The following is a 16,460-nucleotide window of genomic DNA, read 5'->3' on the forward strand; positions in this document are numbered from 1 at the left end:
CAACATTTTAGTAATGCCTCTTTCAAGTTGAAATGTTCAAGACCTCCACATGTAGACTCCCTGAGAGTCAACACAGGCAGACAACCTTTGCATAGGTCACAATAGCACAACCAGGGTTCAAGGTGAAGAAACCCAAGTTCTAGTGGATGTCAAAACCCCTGAGAAATGAGAAGTGTCCCTGGCTACTGAAGCTCTCAGCCAGTTTATCCAAGCTGGACAACAAGACACATGTCAGACATGACAAGCATATAGATTTAAAAGCATCGACTTTAATTTAATAACAAGTGTAAATATTTCCAAAACTTGCACATGCAGTTTTAAAACTCTTGAGACTGAACATCTTTAGCAGAGCTGTCGTCTTTGGATGGGGCCTTGGTCCTCTTGGGGAGAAGGCTTGCCTGGATATTCGGGATGACACCACCCTCAGAGATTGTCACCCCTCCTAGCAGTTTGTTGAGCTCCTCATCATTTTTCACGGCCAACAAGATGTGACGAGGAGCGATGCGGTGCTTCTTGTTGTCACGGCTGGCGTTTCCAGCCAACTCCAGGACCTCAGCACAGAGGTACTCCAGGACGGCTGCGAGGTACACTGCTGCGCCAGTGCCAATTCGCCGACTGTACTGGCCTTTCTTGAGCAGCCTGTGAATGCGGCCCACCGGGAAGGTGACCCCCGCCTTGGCGGAACGAGACATGTGAGCCTTTCGTTCTGGCGCCGTCTTCTTTCCACGGCCGGACATCTTTAGTTTGCGTTGAGAGTATAGGCCGTTGGTCTGAATAACAGACAGGAGAATAAAAGATTAAAATATCAAATTAACATTTAAAAACTGAAGCCAATAAAACACAAATTAACCAGAGTGCTTAAACTACACCAACCGGTCATTGACACTCACCAGTACTGGGCACGTCCTTTCACACAGAGAGCAGCTACACACTGAGACACAGAACACAACTTTTATACAAGTCAAGCAGTAACGTGCTGATTGATGACACCTGGCTCCTCGTGCTGCAGGGAGGCGGCTCACTCTCCTGCATTTTACAACTCTACAGACGCTTTAATATCTGTAGGATATGTAGCCAACCTCAGTCTCACATAGGCCTACATTGTGATGCATAACACAGCAAGAGGAGCCGTTTGTCTGTCAGATTAATGTGATGCAAACATGTTTTACTTTTATGCACAACCCACGATGTCGTGCAAAAGAAAATCCCTATTATCCAAAAGCCAAACACCTGCGTGAGTTGAGTCTGAGCCTGCAAGTTGTGAGGGAGAAATCACAGCAACTGGACAATGTGTGGAATTTATAGCAGCTAAATCTATGCTTATTTATGCTGGATTTATAACTGACAGTAGCACAGTTCTGAGGTAGGCCTACTTGTACTTGAGTATTTCCATTAATGCAACTTTATTCTTCCACTTAGAGACAAGCGCTATACTTTTTACTTTTATACTTTTATCCTTGCAACCAACTTGTTACTTTGCTGACTTTTAAGATTCAACATACAAATCTGATACTGAGACAATGGGTCACACTCTAACATTTACAATATATGAGATTAAAAAATCTTTTTTAATTATAGGCCTACATTTTTTAAATCACAGTGTAGTAAACATTAAAAAGAAAGTCAACAAAGTTTCATGTCCTGGTACAAGAGACAAACTCAGTGTCCACCGTCACAAAGTTTATGTAGTCCCAGACTGACACCACAGTGTTGAGATCAGGGCCTTGTGGGAGCCGGACCATCTGTTGCAGGGCTGGTTGTTCTTGTTAGGGTCCGGACAGAGCATCTCCAGACTGTCCTCCACAAAACTTGTTTCTCGGATTTTTGATTAATCAAAAATTGAGCCTACAGTGCATGAAAACGTTTGACTGTAAACACTACTGTAAACATATACCATCAAATTCTTGCTAAATACATTTTCAATCTTCCTGAAAAAAATTGAGAATATTTTGGAGTCATGGTTGATGAAGTTTGGTAAATATCTGAATTTTATCTCAAAAACTGAATTTTCGAGAACATTTTGAATTCTGCTCTCATGGGAACAACTGCAGTCAATATAAGAGTGGTATCTTTAAACATCAGATTTTCTCTTGTGAAGCAAAACACTTGTCACAAAAAACAAATCACCAACATTTCCATGCTGTCAAGATAGAATTTATGTAGCCTATTATCAGATTTTTGTTTAGAAACACAATTTGTGACATTTTGACCATTTTTGAAATCTGCCTTGACACCTGCTGCCTGGCTTGTGACTCCCTGAGTCTATTTGAGAAGACACACACCAAGTCTCACTCTTAGACCATTGGCTCAGTGAGTTAGGAGCTGGTTCTTGGTGTCAGAGGATGTGGGTTCAATACCCAAGGAGGGAGTTGATGATAATACATCAAAATACCAAAATAGATAGAATTGAAAAGAATTTTACCTCAAAAACTGACTTTTCTTTGAGTGGTTTCAAATTGCTTACTCAATTTTTGAAGCCACTGTTAGATTACCACTTGCCAATTAGCTCAGTGCGATAGACAATGGTCTTTGTTTCTAGAAGTTATGGAGAACATCTCTGGTTCAATCCTCAACAGGTGCAAATTGAGCATTATATGGTCAACTGTCTTGTCTTCCTATTCTCCTGTTTGTTGCTGAGAATTTGCCTAATTTGCCAAAAGATAGCCTGGACCTGACCCATCGCTAAACTTTTGAGTAGTATTTGATTTTACTTTACTCCTAAGGCGGGAGGCAGCAGTATGTTGTATAATGTTGTATGTCTGTATCTATATCTATCTATATATTTTTTTATACAGTATATATGGTCTGTATCTGGTCTGTGTGCTGCTGCTGGTACAAAGCGGAACCAATGTTTGGAACTACAGTCGTTTTCAGACCGGAAGCAGTTGGCGGACTTCCGGTGTGTTTTCGGCGTGTGTTGGTCGTTTGGGGTTGAAGTTTCTTCAGTTTTCCACCGGATTCGTGAATAAAACAAAGCCCAACAACAGAGATGGTAAGCAGCGGAGCAGACTTTCAGTCTGACTCACATTTTAATTTGCCTCTGCAGCGTTTATCTCGGAGACGCAGCCGGTTAGCTTGCTAGCTTGCTAGCTTGCTAACACGGTAGCTCAGTAGTCAGTGGTCTCATCAGAGGAAAAGTTTCAGCCTCATCGGAACTTAAACTAAAACTCCTCATTGTCTTTACGTTTCTCCTGTTCCCTCAGTCAGTCACTGGTACATGTGATCAGTAAATGGAAGATCTCTTCTGTAACCCGAGTCAATGAGGATCAATTAAATGTGAATTAGCCTCCAGCTTTAATGCTAAATTATCATATTAGTACATTTAAAAATTGCATTATTTACAGTCTACATATGCATATTACTGTATGTGAAAAGTTAAGTAATCAGGCAAAAATAAAAACAACCCAGATAGACTCATGGTTATCAATACAACAGCTCTGAGTACAGGAGGAGGGAAAACAAGTTCAGACTCACTGTGGTGAGATCTCAAGTCATGAAAACGTCTGATCAGCTTTCCTAGTGTCCACATTAAATCAGTTTAAAGCAAGTGGCCATGAAACGTTTATATTCAACATGTTAATATAACTGTTGCAGCCTACTGTCCCATGATCCTGGCCATTAGCCACCATAATTACCACTAATATTAGAAATGAACTGACAAAATGAGTTTTGTCCTTATTTCACTTGATCAAATGGAAATGTAATTTTATATAATGATATTATTTCTGGGTTTTTTTTGTTGATATTCTGTCTCTCCCCCTGTTAAAATACACTTTCGATAAAAACTATAGACCGTGCATTTCTTTGTGGGGGAGCAAATTTACAAAATCAGCAGGGGATCAGTTTGATATCTGATGAATAAATTATGGTAATATAGGATCCGATATCGGATTGTATCTCTCCCATATCTAAATTACATGAATGTTACTGCTACTATGCATCTGTGCATTATTGTGCATGTAACAACTAGTAATCACTGAATCACTGTTCTAAACCAAAATGCAAACATTAAAAAACAAAGACAGCGTTGTCATCAGTCACACCTACAGTTATACGTACCAAGCATACAGTGGTACCAAGTCAAAGTCCGGTCTGTCATCAGTGTTTGTCTCAAGTCTTCAAATTTGCAACAGAAGTCAAATCACCCCATCATTTAATGCGTCGGTGCAGGACAAACCGTTTCTCTTCAACTTTACATTCTCTAGTCTAGACAAACATGTAGTGTGTATTTGTGTGTGTATGGAAAACGGGAGTAAGTAATGATAACCTTTGATATGCGTTACACATCTCGGAGGCCAAGGATGTGGTCATCATGCTTCGAGCTACGAGACCACAGTCATTCAGGGACTCGGTGTGGCTCTGTAGGAAGCCTCAAGTATTTCAGGGCCGTCATTCATCACAAGATGCCAGTCTGTTTTCACATTGATAAACCATGGTCAATCTGTGTTTTCAGGACTTTATTGAATCTGTGCCATGCTGTGGTAACCTGTCTCTGAAAAACAAAAGTGCAAAAGTGCCATAAACTAAATTGTCAGGCGGGCTCGTTGTGACCTCTCACCTTCAGCTGAGGTGGAAAAACAAATCACAACAGAAATGCTTTTGTACCTGCGGCCGTTGCACCAGTCAGATGATGCATTCACCTGCGTTTGATTTACTTTAAACAAATCTTAAACCATATAAACATTCAGCTTCATCCTGTTCGGTTTATTCCAGGCATCAGAGTGCACTTTAAGAATTCACAATTATAAAATGCATGAAACATTTTGTATTGATTATTTGCAGTGATTGTATTCTAACTGTCTGTCTGTGTTTCTGCAGGCGAGGAATGCTGAGAAGGCCATGTAAGTACAACAACACACCTGCAGCAGTTTACCTGTCGTGGCAGCCGCTATGAGCTACCACAGCAGAACAGTAACGGGTTTCAGTGTTGTCGGCTAATGGAGGAAGTTTTATCGTCAGTCGTACCATGATCATTTCCGTCAGTTTGTATTGAAGAGAGCAGGAAAGCAGCCAGATGCAACTTTATTCTTTATTTAGAGTCTGTAATGAGGAGCCGAACGAGCGCTATGAGTTTATTAGGATGAATTTATGTGCTCTGTGTTAAAATTAGCCACATTCAGTCATGAACAGTGTGACTGTGTTGCACAGCCAGAGAAAATAAAGCTGAATGGTCGAGCTCCTCCTCACAGCGATGTTGAATGTTAGCCGTTAGCTCGGGTTAAGGTTCTTGCATTGTGGATTCACCTGACTAATTTCTTGATTGGTGGATAAATCATTTCCTTTATTTAACACCAGAATCAGTGTAAATGGTGTGTTATATTAGGTGTTTGTTATAATCAGTCATTATCAGATGAGAGGGATATTTTTCACACCAATCAGTTCAGAACTAATTGGTTAATAAAGAGGATAATTGACAGATTAATTGAAGGTATAGATAGTTCTTAGTTGCAGCCACATGATAAAGAGTCCATCTGTTTATCTGCTCTGGTTCTCCCTGTGTTCTCCTGTTCTTCAACTGGGTTCTGCGACTCTGTCTCTCAGGACGGCCTTGGCTCGTTTCAGACAGGCTCAGCTGGAGGAGGGAAAAGTCAAGGTGAGACTCTACTAGTCTATCAGTGCATCTATCAATCTGTCTATGGATCAGTCGATCTAACCCGACTCTCTCTCTCTGCAGGAGAGGAGACCTTTTCTGGCATCAGAGTGCAGTGAACTTCCTAAAGCTGAGAAATGGAGACGACAGGTACGTACTCTGTACGACTGACTACAGTGCTGGCCTCGGCTCCAGTTTTTGGTTTTGCCAGTAAAGACTACAGTACCCATGATCCTCAGTTTTCCTGTTTGTATCACAGCAGCTGATTGTTTAAGCAGGTTTCTACAAAGCAGATTATTAGTGATTTAGCTTCACCTGAAGTTTTTCTCTTTTTTTTGGCTGAACCTGGAGTTTAATCTATGAGACTGTTATTGCTGGGACATTTCAGTATTGGCTTTACCACGGGAGAAGTCGCTACACTGTTGCAGCTCTCATCTGTCTGATGTTTGTGTTTCAGATCATCAGTGAAATCTCAAAGAAAGTTGCTCAGATCCAGAACGGTAAGTTCAAACCGACCTCCTGCTTTACGCTACAGAGATCAGACTTCACTATGGATGTCACGATTACTTGTCTTCACAATTAACCGCAGTATTGAACGCCACGGTTAATTAATCGTAAAGATTCCTCACGACCGACACTTTCCAAAAGAGGTTATGCTGGAACTATACTGGCAAAGGAGCACAACTCGCACGGAACAAAAACAAAACAACTGCGTGTGTAACAGATTTTATTGACTGGACTTATCTGAGATGACTCGTCAGTCTCGCATTTCTGTTTTACAGTTCATAAAATTTTATCGTGTGCATGAGAGATGATGACTGAGATGATGCATTTGTCTGACTGTGTGTGTCTGTCTCTGTCCAGCTGGCCTGGGGGAGTTCAAGATTCGGGATCTGAATGATGAGATCAATAAACTGCTGAGAGAGAAAGGTCACTGGGAAGTGCGAATCAAAGAGCTGGGAGGACCCGACTATGCGGTAAATGATATAGTATAAAAGGTTTTTCTGATAAAGTACTTTTGTGACAATTTATAAACGGAACAATTGACCAATTAATGAGGGAAACAATCATCAGATGAATCAATAAAATTGGCTGTCGTTGGTGTGTTTGTGTTCTAGCGCGTTGGTCCGAGGATGTTGGACCACGAGGGGAAGGAGGTTCCAGGAAACAGAGGCTACAAATACTTTGGAGCAGCCAGAGACCTGCCGGGAGTCAGAGAGCTGTTTGAGAAGGAGCGTACGTAAACTCTTCTGTTTATATAAAAGAGACTGTTAGTAAAAACCTGCGCGGAGCCCTCGTTTGACCCGTCCTCACTGATCATGTGACCCCCAGCTGCCCCAGCGCTGAGGAAGACGAGGGCGGAGCTGATGAAGGAAGTGGATGCAGAGTATTATGGGTATAGAGACGAAGACGATGGAGTCCTGCTTCCTCTGGAGTCACAGTATGAAAAACAAGGTGAGATTATTTTATAGTGCAGTGTAGTATTTCATATTATTTTACAGTCCAATCAGAGTATTTCATAGTGCAGTGTGGTTATTTAGATTATTTTATATTGCTGCTAGATGATTGATGTCAGATTATTTCATAATGTAGTCAGAATATTTTAGTACAATCATATTATTTGACAGCGCTATCAGATTTTTTTTAAATAGTGCAATCCGACTATAATATAGACTAAGCAGATTGTTTAAAGTGCAATCAGATCAGATTACTTCATGTGATTTTTGAAATGCAGATTCATAAATCATAAATTCATAAATCCAATCTGAATTTTTTTTGTCTGACCAGGTGAAGTCCTAATCACATGTTTTTTCGGTTCAGTCGGATGATTTTATTGTGCCGCCATGTTATTTTGTAGTCCAGTCAGGTTATTGTGTGGTCTAATCAGATTATTTTACAGTCTAATCACGTTATCTAATAGTTTGGTCAGATTATGGTATAGTGCAGTAAGAATATTTTATAGTGCAATGAGATTATTATAAAGCCTAATTAGATTATTCAGTAGTCCAGCCGGATTATTTGATAGTCCGGTCACGTTACTTTACAGTCTAATCAAACTACAGTACTGTGCAAAGGTTTTAGCAAGGTGTGGGAAAAAAGATGAATACTTTCAAAGATGGAAGTGTTCTTTTTTTCATCAATTAACAAAATGCAGTGAATAAAGAGACGAGAATCCTAAATCAAATAAATATTTGGTGTGACAACCCTTTGCCTTCAGAACAGCATAAATTCTTCTAGCTAGGTACATCTGCTCACAGTTTTTGAAGGAATTTGGCCTTTGTTTTTTTTCCAAATATCTTGGAGCTCCTCAGATCCTTCTGCCTCTACATGTAATCCCATACAGACTGGATGATGTTGAGCTCAGGGCTCGGCCACACCATCACTTACAGGACTTGTTGTTCTTCTTTATGCTGATGATCGTTCTAAATGACACTGGCTGAATGTTTGGGGTTGTTGTGAATAAATTTGGGTCCAATATCAGACGCCTCACTGATGGTATTGCATGATGGATAAGCATTCTGACTTGACAGCATTTTTTCATGCCTGCCTAAAACTTTTGCACAGTACTGTATTTTCAGTCAGAAGAGTCTCCTCGGTATCAGGTATCAACATCTCAGGCTGTAGGAGAAGCTGCTGTCAGACAACGGTGTCGATCAGTGACTGATACACAACAAGCCAATAATCGAATGTGTGTGTTTGTGTAGCTGTGTTAGACGCAGTGCAGAAGTGGAAAACAGAGAAGGAATCTCGTCTCTCTGGAGAGAAACAACCAGAGGAGGAAGAGGAGGAGAACATCTACACCGTCCACAACGATGAGGTGAGCCATCCCTTCGCTGGGATTATCTTTTAAAATAATCTTAATTAATCCTTTCAGATCAACAGTAAAGGTGTTCCCAGGTTTCCTTGATGGTAACGCGTGTGTTTATTTTGTGTCACTGTTGCAGCCTGACGATGACGAGAGCCGGGAGGAGCAGGAGGGAGAGGAGGGAGGAATCGCTTTCTTCGCGCACGTACCTGTTCCATCACAGAAAGAGGTGAGACTCGATGTTTGTCTCATTACACGTCGCCCACACCTAATTAACATAAGTCACATTTACTCACCTCTCTGACCGGTCTGTCTCTCAGGTGGAGGAGGCTCTGGTGAGGAGGAAGAAGATGGAGTTGTTGCAGCGTTACGCCAGTGAGACTCTTCAGGCTCAGAGCCAAGAGGCCAGGACACTACTGGGACTCTAACGTCTGTCTGCCTGTCTGCCTGTCTGTCTGTTTGTCTGTGATAATGTTGATGTAAATATCGGCTTTTTTGTTCTCAGCCCGTTTCTTATTAAAACTTTGTTAAGATCAGTTTGTTCTTGTCGTGTATTGTTTCCTACATATTGTGAGAAGTTTGTTCACAGCGTGTCTGTAGGCATAAAAGTATTGAAAACCAACAATCACAGCTAACGTCGATGCCAAAATCACCAGTGTTGGTGCACTTGTGTACATTGGGGTGCAGGCATCCGTGTTCAACTTTAAAAACCTGGATTTGACACTTAACAAAGTTTTCTGCCCAAATTTGAGGAATGTATAAATTAGTCCCCACACTGAGCATCTGTAAGTGTTTCATGCAGGAGATGACACCACAGCAGTCAGTGTATCATTATTTAAATAAATTAAATCCCTGATAATGTGGCAGCAGCAGCAGCAGCAATGGTGGGAAATGTACATTATACAAGTAGAGAGTGCACAAGTACATTATTGAAGGCCTTGTAAATTTTAAAAGTAATTGAAAGAGAAGGTTTGACTTTTTGCATCGTCTTTCAGGCGGCTGCAGAGACGACACGAAGAACACAACATGGTCTTATAAAATAAACTGGATTAAATTACCCACAATATAATTGAACATAGTTAAAACTTACTCCAGCTCAGCCGACCGCTCTGCTTCATGTTGGTACACCATAATGATTGACAACAGTACACATAGTGTTACCTTTACTCAATGAATGTACACAAGTACGTAAGCATCTCTACTGTGTTGTATTCGTAAGTCTGGTTACTTCTAAACATTTTATTATGTATTATTTATCAATTATTCATAAATGACGTCTTTTCGTTATAAAAGATTTTTCAGATTTAGACCAAGTTTTACTTTTTCAGAATATTTACTCAGATTTACTTCACATCTGTAGTTTTATGTTGTTTATTTATATTTGCAGTATAATGTAGGTGTTTTATTAGCTCTGTTGAACTCGGCTGAGAGCTGATTACAAAACAGTAACAACGCTTCAGTGACACCTGAGAAACTTTGCAACTAATGGAGAGTGATTCATTTACTAATCTGCTGTTGAACATTACGTTTCTATTGTGTTCAATATATTAATGTTTATATTTATATAAGTGACCATGGTTTCAATCCCAGTCTAGTTTTTCTGCATTACAATGTACGAATACAGCGTTGTCAAATTACTTGGTGAGAGTTGTGTCTGTGTCCTAGTCCGGCTTCCTCAGGTTCCTGAGTGTCTCTGTATTTTATCATGTGGCTTCAATCTGGCAGCTGATTGGTTGATTGGTGGCAGTCTGCTGCAGCATGTGATTGGCTGATTAATGGCTGAATGCTGCATGTGATGTCATGTGAGAGAAAACTGCCATCAGCCACATTTAATCAGTAGCTGTGTGTGTGTGTGTGTGTGTGTGTGTGTGTGTGTGTGTGTGTGTGTGTGTGTGTGTGTGTGTGTGTGTGTGTGTGTGTTACTCTGCAGTGTTGACTTTGCAGCTGGGTGGCTCAGTAGTATTAAAGTCTCTTATGTCCTCAAACATTCTGTTTTTTTTAAAGCAACATTTAAAGAGCAGGACGGTAAAATAAGACAATTTAATGTAATTCAATCTATATCTATGTAAATGAAAGGGTCTTACTTCAATAAGATGGACTTGCACAGGCAACAAATGTAAATGTGTCCAGTAGTTATAACAAGTAATAAGCCGGTGCAAGTAATGTGTTTTGTGTGTTTTTCTTATAATTGATGTTTGCCTACACGCACGCACATGTTATTGTGTGTTATTGGTTTAGCTTTTAGCTTTTAAGCATTTTTGGTTAAACTTCTAGCTTGACTCTGAAGATGTTAATTTTGATCCATCACCTGGTTCCGAACTGAAACCTACAAGGTGTGTGTGGTTGAGATGTTCATGTTCCCCTCAGGATGAACTGTGTCCTGGTCCTGTGTTGCAGAGAGATAGATCTATTGTGTACCTATTTGCTTTTTTATTGTTGTGTGCTGCTGGGACAAACAAATTTCCCTCCTTCGGGATTAATAAAGTTAATTCAATTCAATTCAATTCATAATTAATTGTGGTTGAGCAAAAATACATTATTAGCCAATAAGTGAATAAAAAAGTGTTGACCATTTGTGTAAAATCAAAAGAAACATCATCGCACAGAGAACACATTGGGAGGACTTCACAGATGGTCCAGCAGAGCGTAAAAAACAAATACTAGAGTTAAATTTACACCATGTTTCACTGTCAAGTCAACCATGCAACAGACCAGCAAAACACCAGTCCAGCTGTGGTATCTGGTTTCTGTGGCTGACTTTGCCCACTGAGGAGAGTTTGTGAGATAGTTTACTGTTTCTTCTGCTCTGTGACAGTTTGTTGCTGCTGTTTACTAAAATGTTGTATTGTAGTTTTTCTCACTGACATCACTGTCATGTTGTAGCCACTCCCTCTTCCAGATGAGGTCACAGCTGTGGTAGGATAAATTAGCGGCACGCTGCAGCTCTTGCACACACAGACCAGTCATGTGGTGCCGAAGTTTCTTGCAGCAGTCGATCAGATACATGTCAACCAGCAGACAGGTAAGTGTGTGTGTGTGTGTGTGTGTGTGTGTGTGTGTGTGTGTGTGTGTGTGTGTGTGTGTGTGTGTGTGTGTGTGTGTGTGTGTGTGCTTGCTTTATGGGGACACATAATAAATTACTGACATTCTGGGAACTCTCATTCCCCATGGGGACCTGTAATTTTTGTTTAGGTCTTTTTTTGTTTTTTGTTTTTTGTTACAAGTCAGTTAAAGTCTAGTTTAGTAGTGCATAAATGAGATGTCCAGAGGCAAGAAGTTAATCTTTTCTGTGCATCTGTATTTGGATAAATTAATATGGAACTTGTCTTGAGTCGGAAAAAGGGGCTAAAATGTTCTAACAATTACACTTATAGTCTTTAACATATTCTAAACATTTATTTAGAACTTTTCAAACACTACTTTTTGAAGTCTTTTTGGTGCTTGCATTCCTGCCAAGTTTTAGCAATGCTGGGGGTTGGGGTGGGGGGTTGTCTATGTGTTTAATTTGTTTTTTGTATTTTCTGTGATTTATAAATCATATATGTTGTTTTTTTGTCATTGTGCCATGTATTTCCCTCAGCTGCTGCTATGACATAAATTTTATGTCATAGCAGCAGCTGAGGGAAATACAATTTTATTAAAATGTACATTATCTATCTATCTGTCTGTCTGTCTGTCTGTCTTGGGTTTTACATTGAGGAAACAAGTAGGATCTAGCAAGTTTATGAAAAATAAATTAGAGCCAGAGAATGATTTATTTGCTGAAATGACTGAAATGTCTCTCAAATCTGTCTCTGCTATCTCTGTCTCTACCAGGCGGGCGTCCTCTTTGATGTGGACGGCGTCCTGCTCCGTGGTGGCAAAGTGATCCCAGCTGCTCGTCGAGCTTTTCAAAAGCTCCTGGACCGGAACAACAACTTCCTGCTTCCAGTCGTTTTTGTCACCAACGCAGGAAGTTGTCAAAGAAATCATAAAGCACAACAGCTATCTAACCTACTGGACGTCCAGGTGAGACAGACAGGTGAAGCCATGGCTTTGTTGCGCTGTGCTGTGATTGGACCATCACAATCATGTGACCTCTCTATCTCTCTGTAGATTTCTCCAGATCAGGTGGTTCTTTCCCATAGTCCTTTGCGAATGATGAAGAATTTCCATGACAAGTGTGTCCTGGTGTCCGGACAAGGACCAGTGACTGACATTGCCAACACGTATCCTTTACAGTTGACCTTTGACCTCTGAGGTTCAAAAGCTCAAAATACTATATAAAAAAGGATATTACACTTGAAATTGAATGGGTTTTCTATTGTGTTGAAGCCTTGACTGTGTCATCGTCAGTCTAGGTTTCCAGAAGGTGGTGAGCATCGATCAGCTCAGAGAACATCACCCTCTTCTGGATATGGTCGACCACAACAGACGACCCAAACTATCTGTGAGTATCGCCCCGGTGACGGGTGACACCTGCTGCAGGAGTGTTAGCTCTCTGCAGGATAAAGGAGGATTTATCTCAAATGGTCCTTCAGATCTCAGAAATAGTCCATCTGGCTAATAGTTGCAGAGGAACAAGATGAGGATATCAGTCAGCTGATGGAGCGCAATTTGGATTAATTGTCTCTGATCATTGCTTTATTACTGTTTGCAGTAGGCAACTGCTGTAGCATAGAGCAAGAAACATGCAGTAACATATGACAACATGCATTTCTTTCATCTACATTAAATTCACATCTTGTCACCATGTCATATAATAAAAGGTTAGTAAAATAATGTAATCTCACAGGATGTGAGGTGTCAACTGCACTCTAAAAAGGCTTAAAGAGAAAAAATGTAATTGTGCTGTAAATGTTTGTTCTGTTTCAGTCATCTCTCCTGGAGACTCTTCCCAAAATAGAAGGTAACTATAACAAATACACAACTACACAGTATTATTGGTTTCTTTAAATACAGTATTATGTTTTATATTGAGTTTATTTTTCTAATTCATATTTCAAGTACTATTTTGGCCTTTCGGTGATTTTAGCTTTTATAGTTGATGTGCAGTGTTCAGATTTCATTATTTCTCCTTACCTTGGTTAACACTTCATCCATTTTATGCCGTAATCTCAGAAAACTTAAATAGGGTTAGGGTTTTTAACATATCCTCATTGAGTGTAAATAAAAATTCATTGAGTAGTATGGAAATAAACACATAAAAGGCATCATGATAAACAAATGATAAATGATGTAGTCTACTGAGAAACACTCATGACACAATTCAATCAGATCACGAAATAAAATTTTGACTCCCGTTCACTTACATGGAGACTTTTTCCGAATTGAGGACCCATGGCGATGTTACTTCCTGCTTCCGCTTCGGCACTCTATTGGCTAAAGACACTGAATTCACAGCACTTACCACTGACTTCCTGTGTTGCCATAGCAATTGTCCTCTTCGGAGAGCCAATCAGATGGGAGACAAACCTGCAACTGTTGATTGACGTGCTCCTGACCAATGGCAGCCCTGGTTGTGAGTATGACTCTCACCTGTCGGCTCAGCTGCCAGTTCTCGCCTGTAACATGGACCTGATGTGGATGGCTGAAGCCCCATCTCCACGGTAACTGGCAAAACCAAACCATAATAATGTGAATGGCCTGTGATACATTTTTATTTCTGTGGGGATGGATGCGTTTCTAGTTCTGGTTCCCCACTGTGTTTCTGTAGGTTTGGTCATGGGATGTTCATGCTGTGTCTGGAGTCCGTCTACAGGAAGATGACGGGCCGGGAGCTGCAGTACCAGGCGCTGCTTGGAAAACCTAGTTTACTCACGTACCAGTACGCTGAGCATCTTCTACGGCTGCAAAATCCCAACCGCAAGCTAACCACCATCTACGCCATTGGGTAATCAAACTGTTCATCATGCCATAGCCCACTGTTGGGTAACCAAACTGTTTGCCGCACCTTGTCTACCTTGTCGGGTGACCAAATTGTTCATGACACCATATACGTTGCCCTTCTTATATTTTCTGATTGAAAGTCTTTTTTGACAATTCTAGTTCTTTACCTGCATGTCATGTTATCTGGAGTTCACCAAGGCTCAGTCTTGGGCCCTATGCAGTTTGTGTTTGTTACCATACTCTTGGCCATTTCAGTCCTATTTCCCACCATTAATACACAAATGGCTCCCTGTTGTACGTCTGTATGGCTAGCTTCCTGTACCTCCACACAAATCAGACTGAAGTTCTGGTTGTTGTTTCTGATCATCTGATCATACCACATTATAACAATTTATTTCACCCTTTTTTCCACCTATAACAACCAACATGAATCACTCAGCTAGAAACACGGAAGATGTCTTTGCTCTGTCTCTCAACTTTCACCAGCACATTAAGATTCAATAGCCTACTGTTTTTAAGAAACTACAAATGTGGCCAAAGAAATGAATCATCTACACACATGTAGAAAAGAAATGCTAGCAAATTGACTCCTACACACAAACAGAAACTAATCGGACTTACATCAATTGAATTAGTTACTGCTGTGGGTAATTGTCGTAGAAATGGCATTATAGTTGGTGTCGAAGCATTATGTATTATTTACTTGTTTACGATTCAACTCAAAGTATAAGACTCGATTTGAAACGTAAGTGGAAAGACTTGAGAGTTATGTCTATGTTGTTGGGTAACTCATCCTTTCTCTTACTGTTACCTAGCGACAACCTGATGACAGACATCTACGGTGCTAACCTGTACAACCGTTACCTGGCTCAGCAGCACACTAATGTGACGACAAGCACCAAGGTTGTTGCCCAGGGAACAGGGAGTCAGGTGACAATGGTGGTCCCAGAGGAGGAGGAGCTGGTGTCTGCTGCTGCTCAGTGTCACTCAATACTGGTACGACGAACACAATGTCTCTGATCTTAGCTCTGTAATGACTGTGGTTTTGTTTTGACACTGAGATACTCAGAGCTATTCTGCCTGTTTTTAGGTGTGCACAGGTGTCTATAACCCCCGCTCGCCACTGCCAAGTAACCAGAGCAGCACCATCACAGAGAAAGTGATCCATGGTCACAGAGACCTGGTCCTGGAGCCAGACCTGGTGGAACCAAGTCACATGGTGGAGGATGTGGAAGCTGCTGTTGACCTGCTGCTGCAAAAAGAGGACGCTGTGACACCTGGCCTCTGACAAGACCACATCTCACTCTTGACACCTCACATTGGACCTCTGACGACTAACCTCTGACTCATGACATTTGACCCCTGACACATAGGCCAATGTTTGACCTCTGACTCTTGACATCTGACCTCTGACTCTTGACATCTCCACCTTGACACCTGACCGGATTCACTTCAAATGACCTGAAGAGGTGTCACTCTGTCTGTGTTTTTAGGATACATAAATGATTTACATTTATGTAGCATTTTTCACGATACCCAAAGTGCTTTACAGAAACCATTATTCATTCATACCACATTCACACCAGTGGTGGTAAACTACGTGTGTAGCCACAGCTGCCCTGGGGCAGACTGACGGAAGCGTGGCTGCCATTTCGCGCCAAACAGCCCCTCCGACCACCACCATGATCATTCATACACATTCACACGGGGCAAGGTGGGTAAGGTGTCTTGCCCAAGGACACTACGACTGGGACAGAGCGGGATTCGAACCGCCGACACTACGACTGGGACAGAGCGGGATTCGACCCTCTGATCATTGGACGACCCGCTCTACCGCCTGAGCCACTGCACCATAGGCAGATTTTGAGTGAGAGACAGAGCTGTCTGTTTTTATGTCACTTTAGATATGGTTTAGATTCACAACATACTGTCCATTTATCAAAATAAATGAACTCTGATGAGCTTTCAGTCAGAGTCCTTTGTCACCATCCTGTACAGAATAGTGTGATGTGGGGAAATGTGGGGAAATTAAGTTTTGGACTAAAAATTTCAATTATATTTTTACTTATTGTAACAGAAAAGTGAGGTTAAGTCAGGTCAGACAGGTACAGTTAGATAAAGTCAGGTGCAGTCAGGTAAATAAGGTATAGTTGGATATAGTCCAGTGCAGTCAGCTAGCCTACAGTCAGGTGTAGT

At 41.0% G+C, this 16,460-nt stretch overlaps 3 protein-coding genes across 4 annotated transcripts; 2 read left to right on the plus strand and 1 right to left on the minus strand.

The window, feature by feature from the left end:
- Positions 1-317: 317 nt before the first annotated feature.
- LOC310986436 (histone H2A-like) lies at positions 318-752 on the minus strand (the record flags this gene model as incomplete). The annotated part of the gene is made up of 1 exon (XM_083972338.1): positions 318-752. Exon 1 carries the CDS (start codon positions 735-737, stop codon positions 318-320), a length of 420 nt encoding a protein of 139 aa, XP_083828464.1. The 5' UTR covers positions 738-752.
- Positions 753-2,875: 2,123 nt separating this feature from the next.
- On the plus strand, positions 2,876-8,863 carry isy1 (ISY1 splicing factor homolog). Of its 2 annotated transcripts, XM_083971202.1 has the most exons (11): positions 2,876-2,992; positions 4,819-4,841; positions 5,542-5,593; positions 5,675-5,740; positions 6,048-6,090; positions 6,455-6,567; positions 6,709-6,826; positions 6,923-7,045; positions 8,296-8,408; positions 8,536-8,625; positions 8,717-8,863. In XM_083971202.1, the coding sequence occupies exons 1-11, from the start codon at positions 2,990-2,992 to the stop codon at positions 8,822-8,824; spliced, it is 852 nt and encodes a 283-aa protein (XP_083827328.1). In that variant the 5' UTR covers positions 2,876-2,989; the 3' UTR covers positions 8,825-8,863. The 2 variants fall into 2 exon arrangements, with proteins under 2 accessions (XP_083827328.1, XP_083827329.1); XM_083971203.1 differs by lacking the exon at positions 4,819-4,841 and having other exon boundaries at positions 2,881-3,015.
- Positions 8,864-11,361: 2,498 nt separating this feature from the next.
- On the plus strand, positions 11,362-15,552 carry LOC310986291 (haloacid dehalogenase-like hydrolase domain-containing 5; the record flags this gene model as incomplete). Its single annotated transcript, XM_083972135.1, has 9 exons — positions 11,362-11,418; positions 12,213-12,404; positions 12,492-12,604; positions 12,732-12,825; positions 13,251-13,284; positions 13,810-13,984; positions 14,092-14,268; positions 15,080-15,260; positions 15,355-15,552. 9 exons carry the CDS (start codon positions 11,362-11,364, stop codon positions 15,550-15,552), a joined length of 1,221 nt encoding a protein of 406 aa, XP_083828261.1.
- Between the last annotated feature and the right edge of the window lie 908 nt (positions 15,553-16,460).

Source organism: Trachurus trachurus, assembly GCF_905171665.1.
Source record: "Trachurus trachurus genome assembly, chromosome: 5".
Classification (NCBI taxonomy): domain Eukaryota; kingdom Metazoa; phylum Chordata; class Actinopteri; order Carangiformes; family Carangidae; genus Trachurus; species Trachurus trachurus.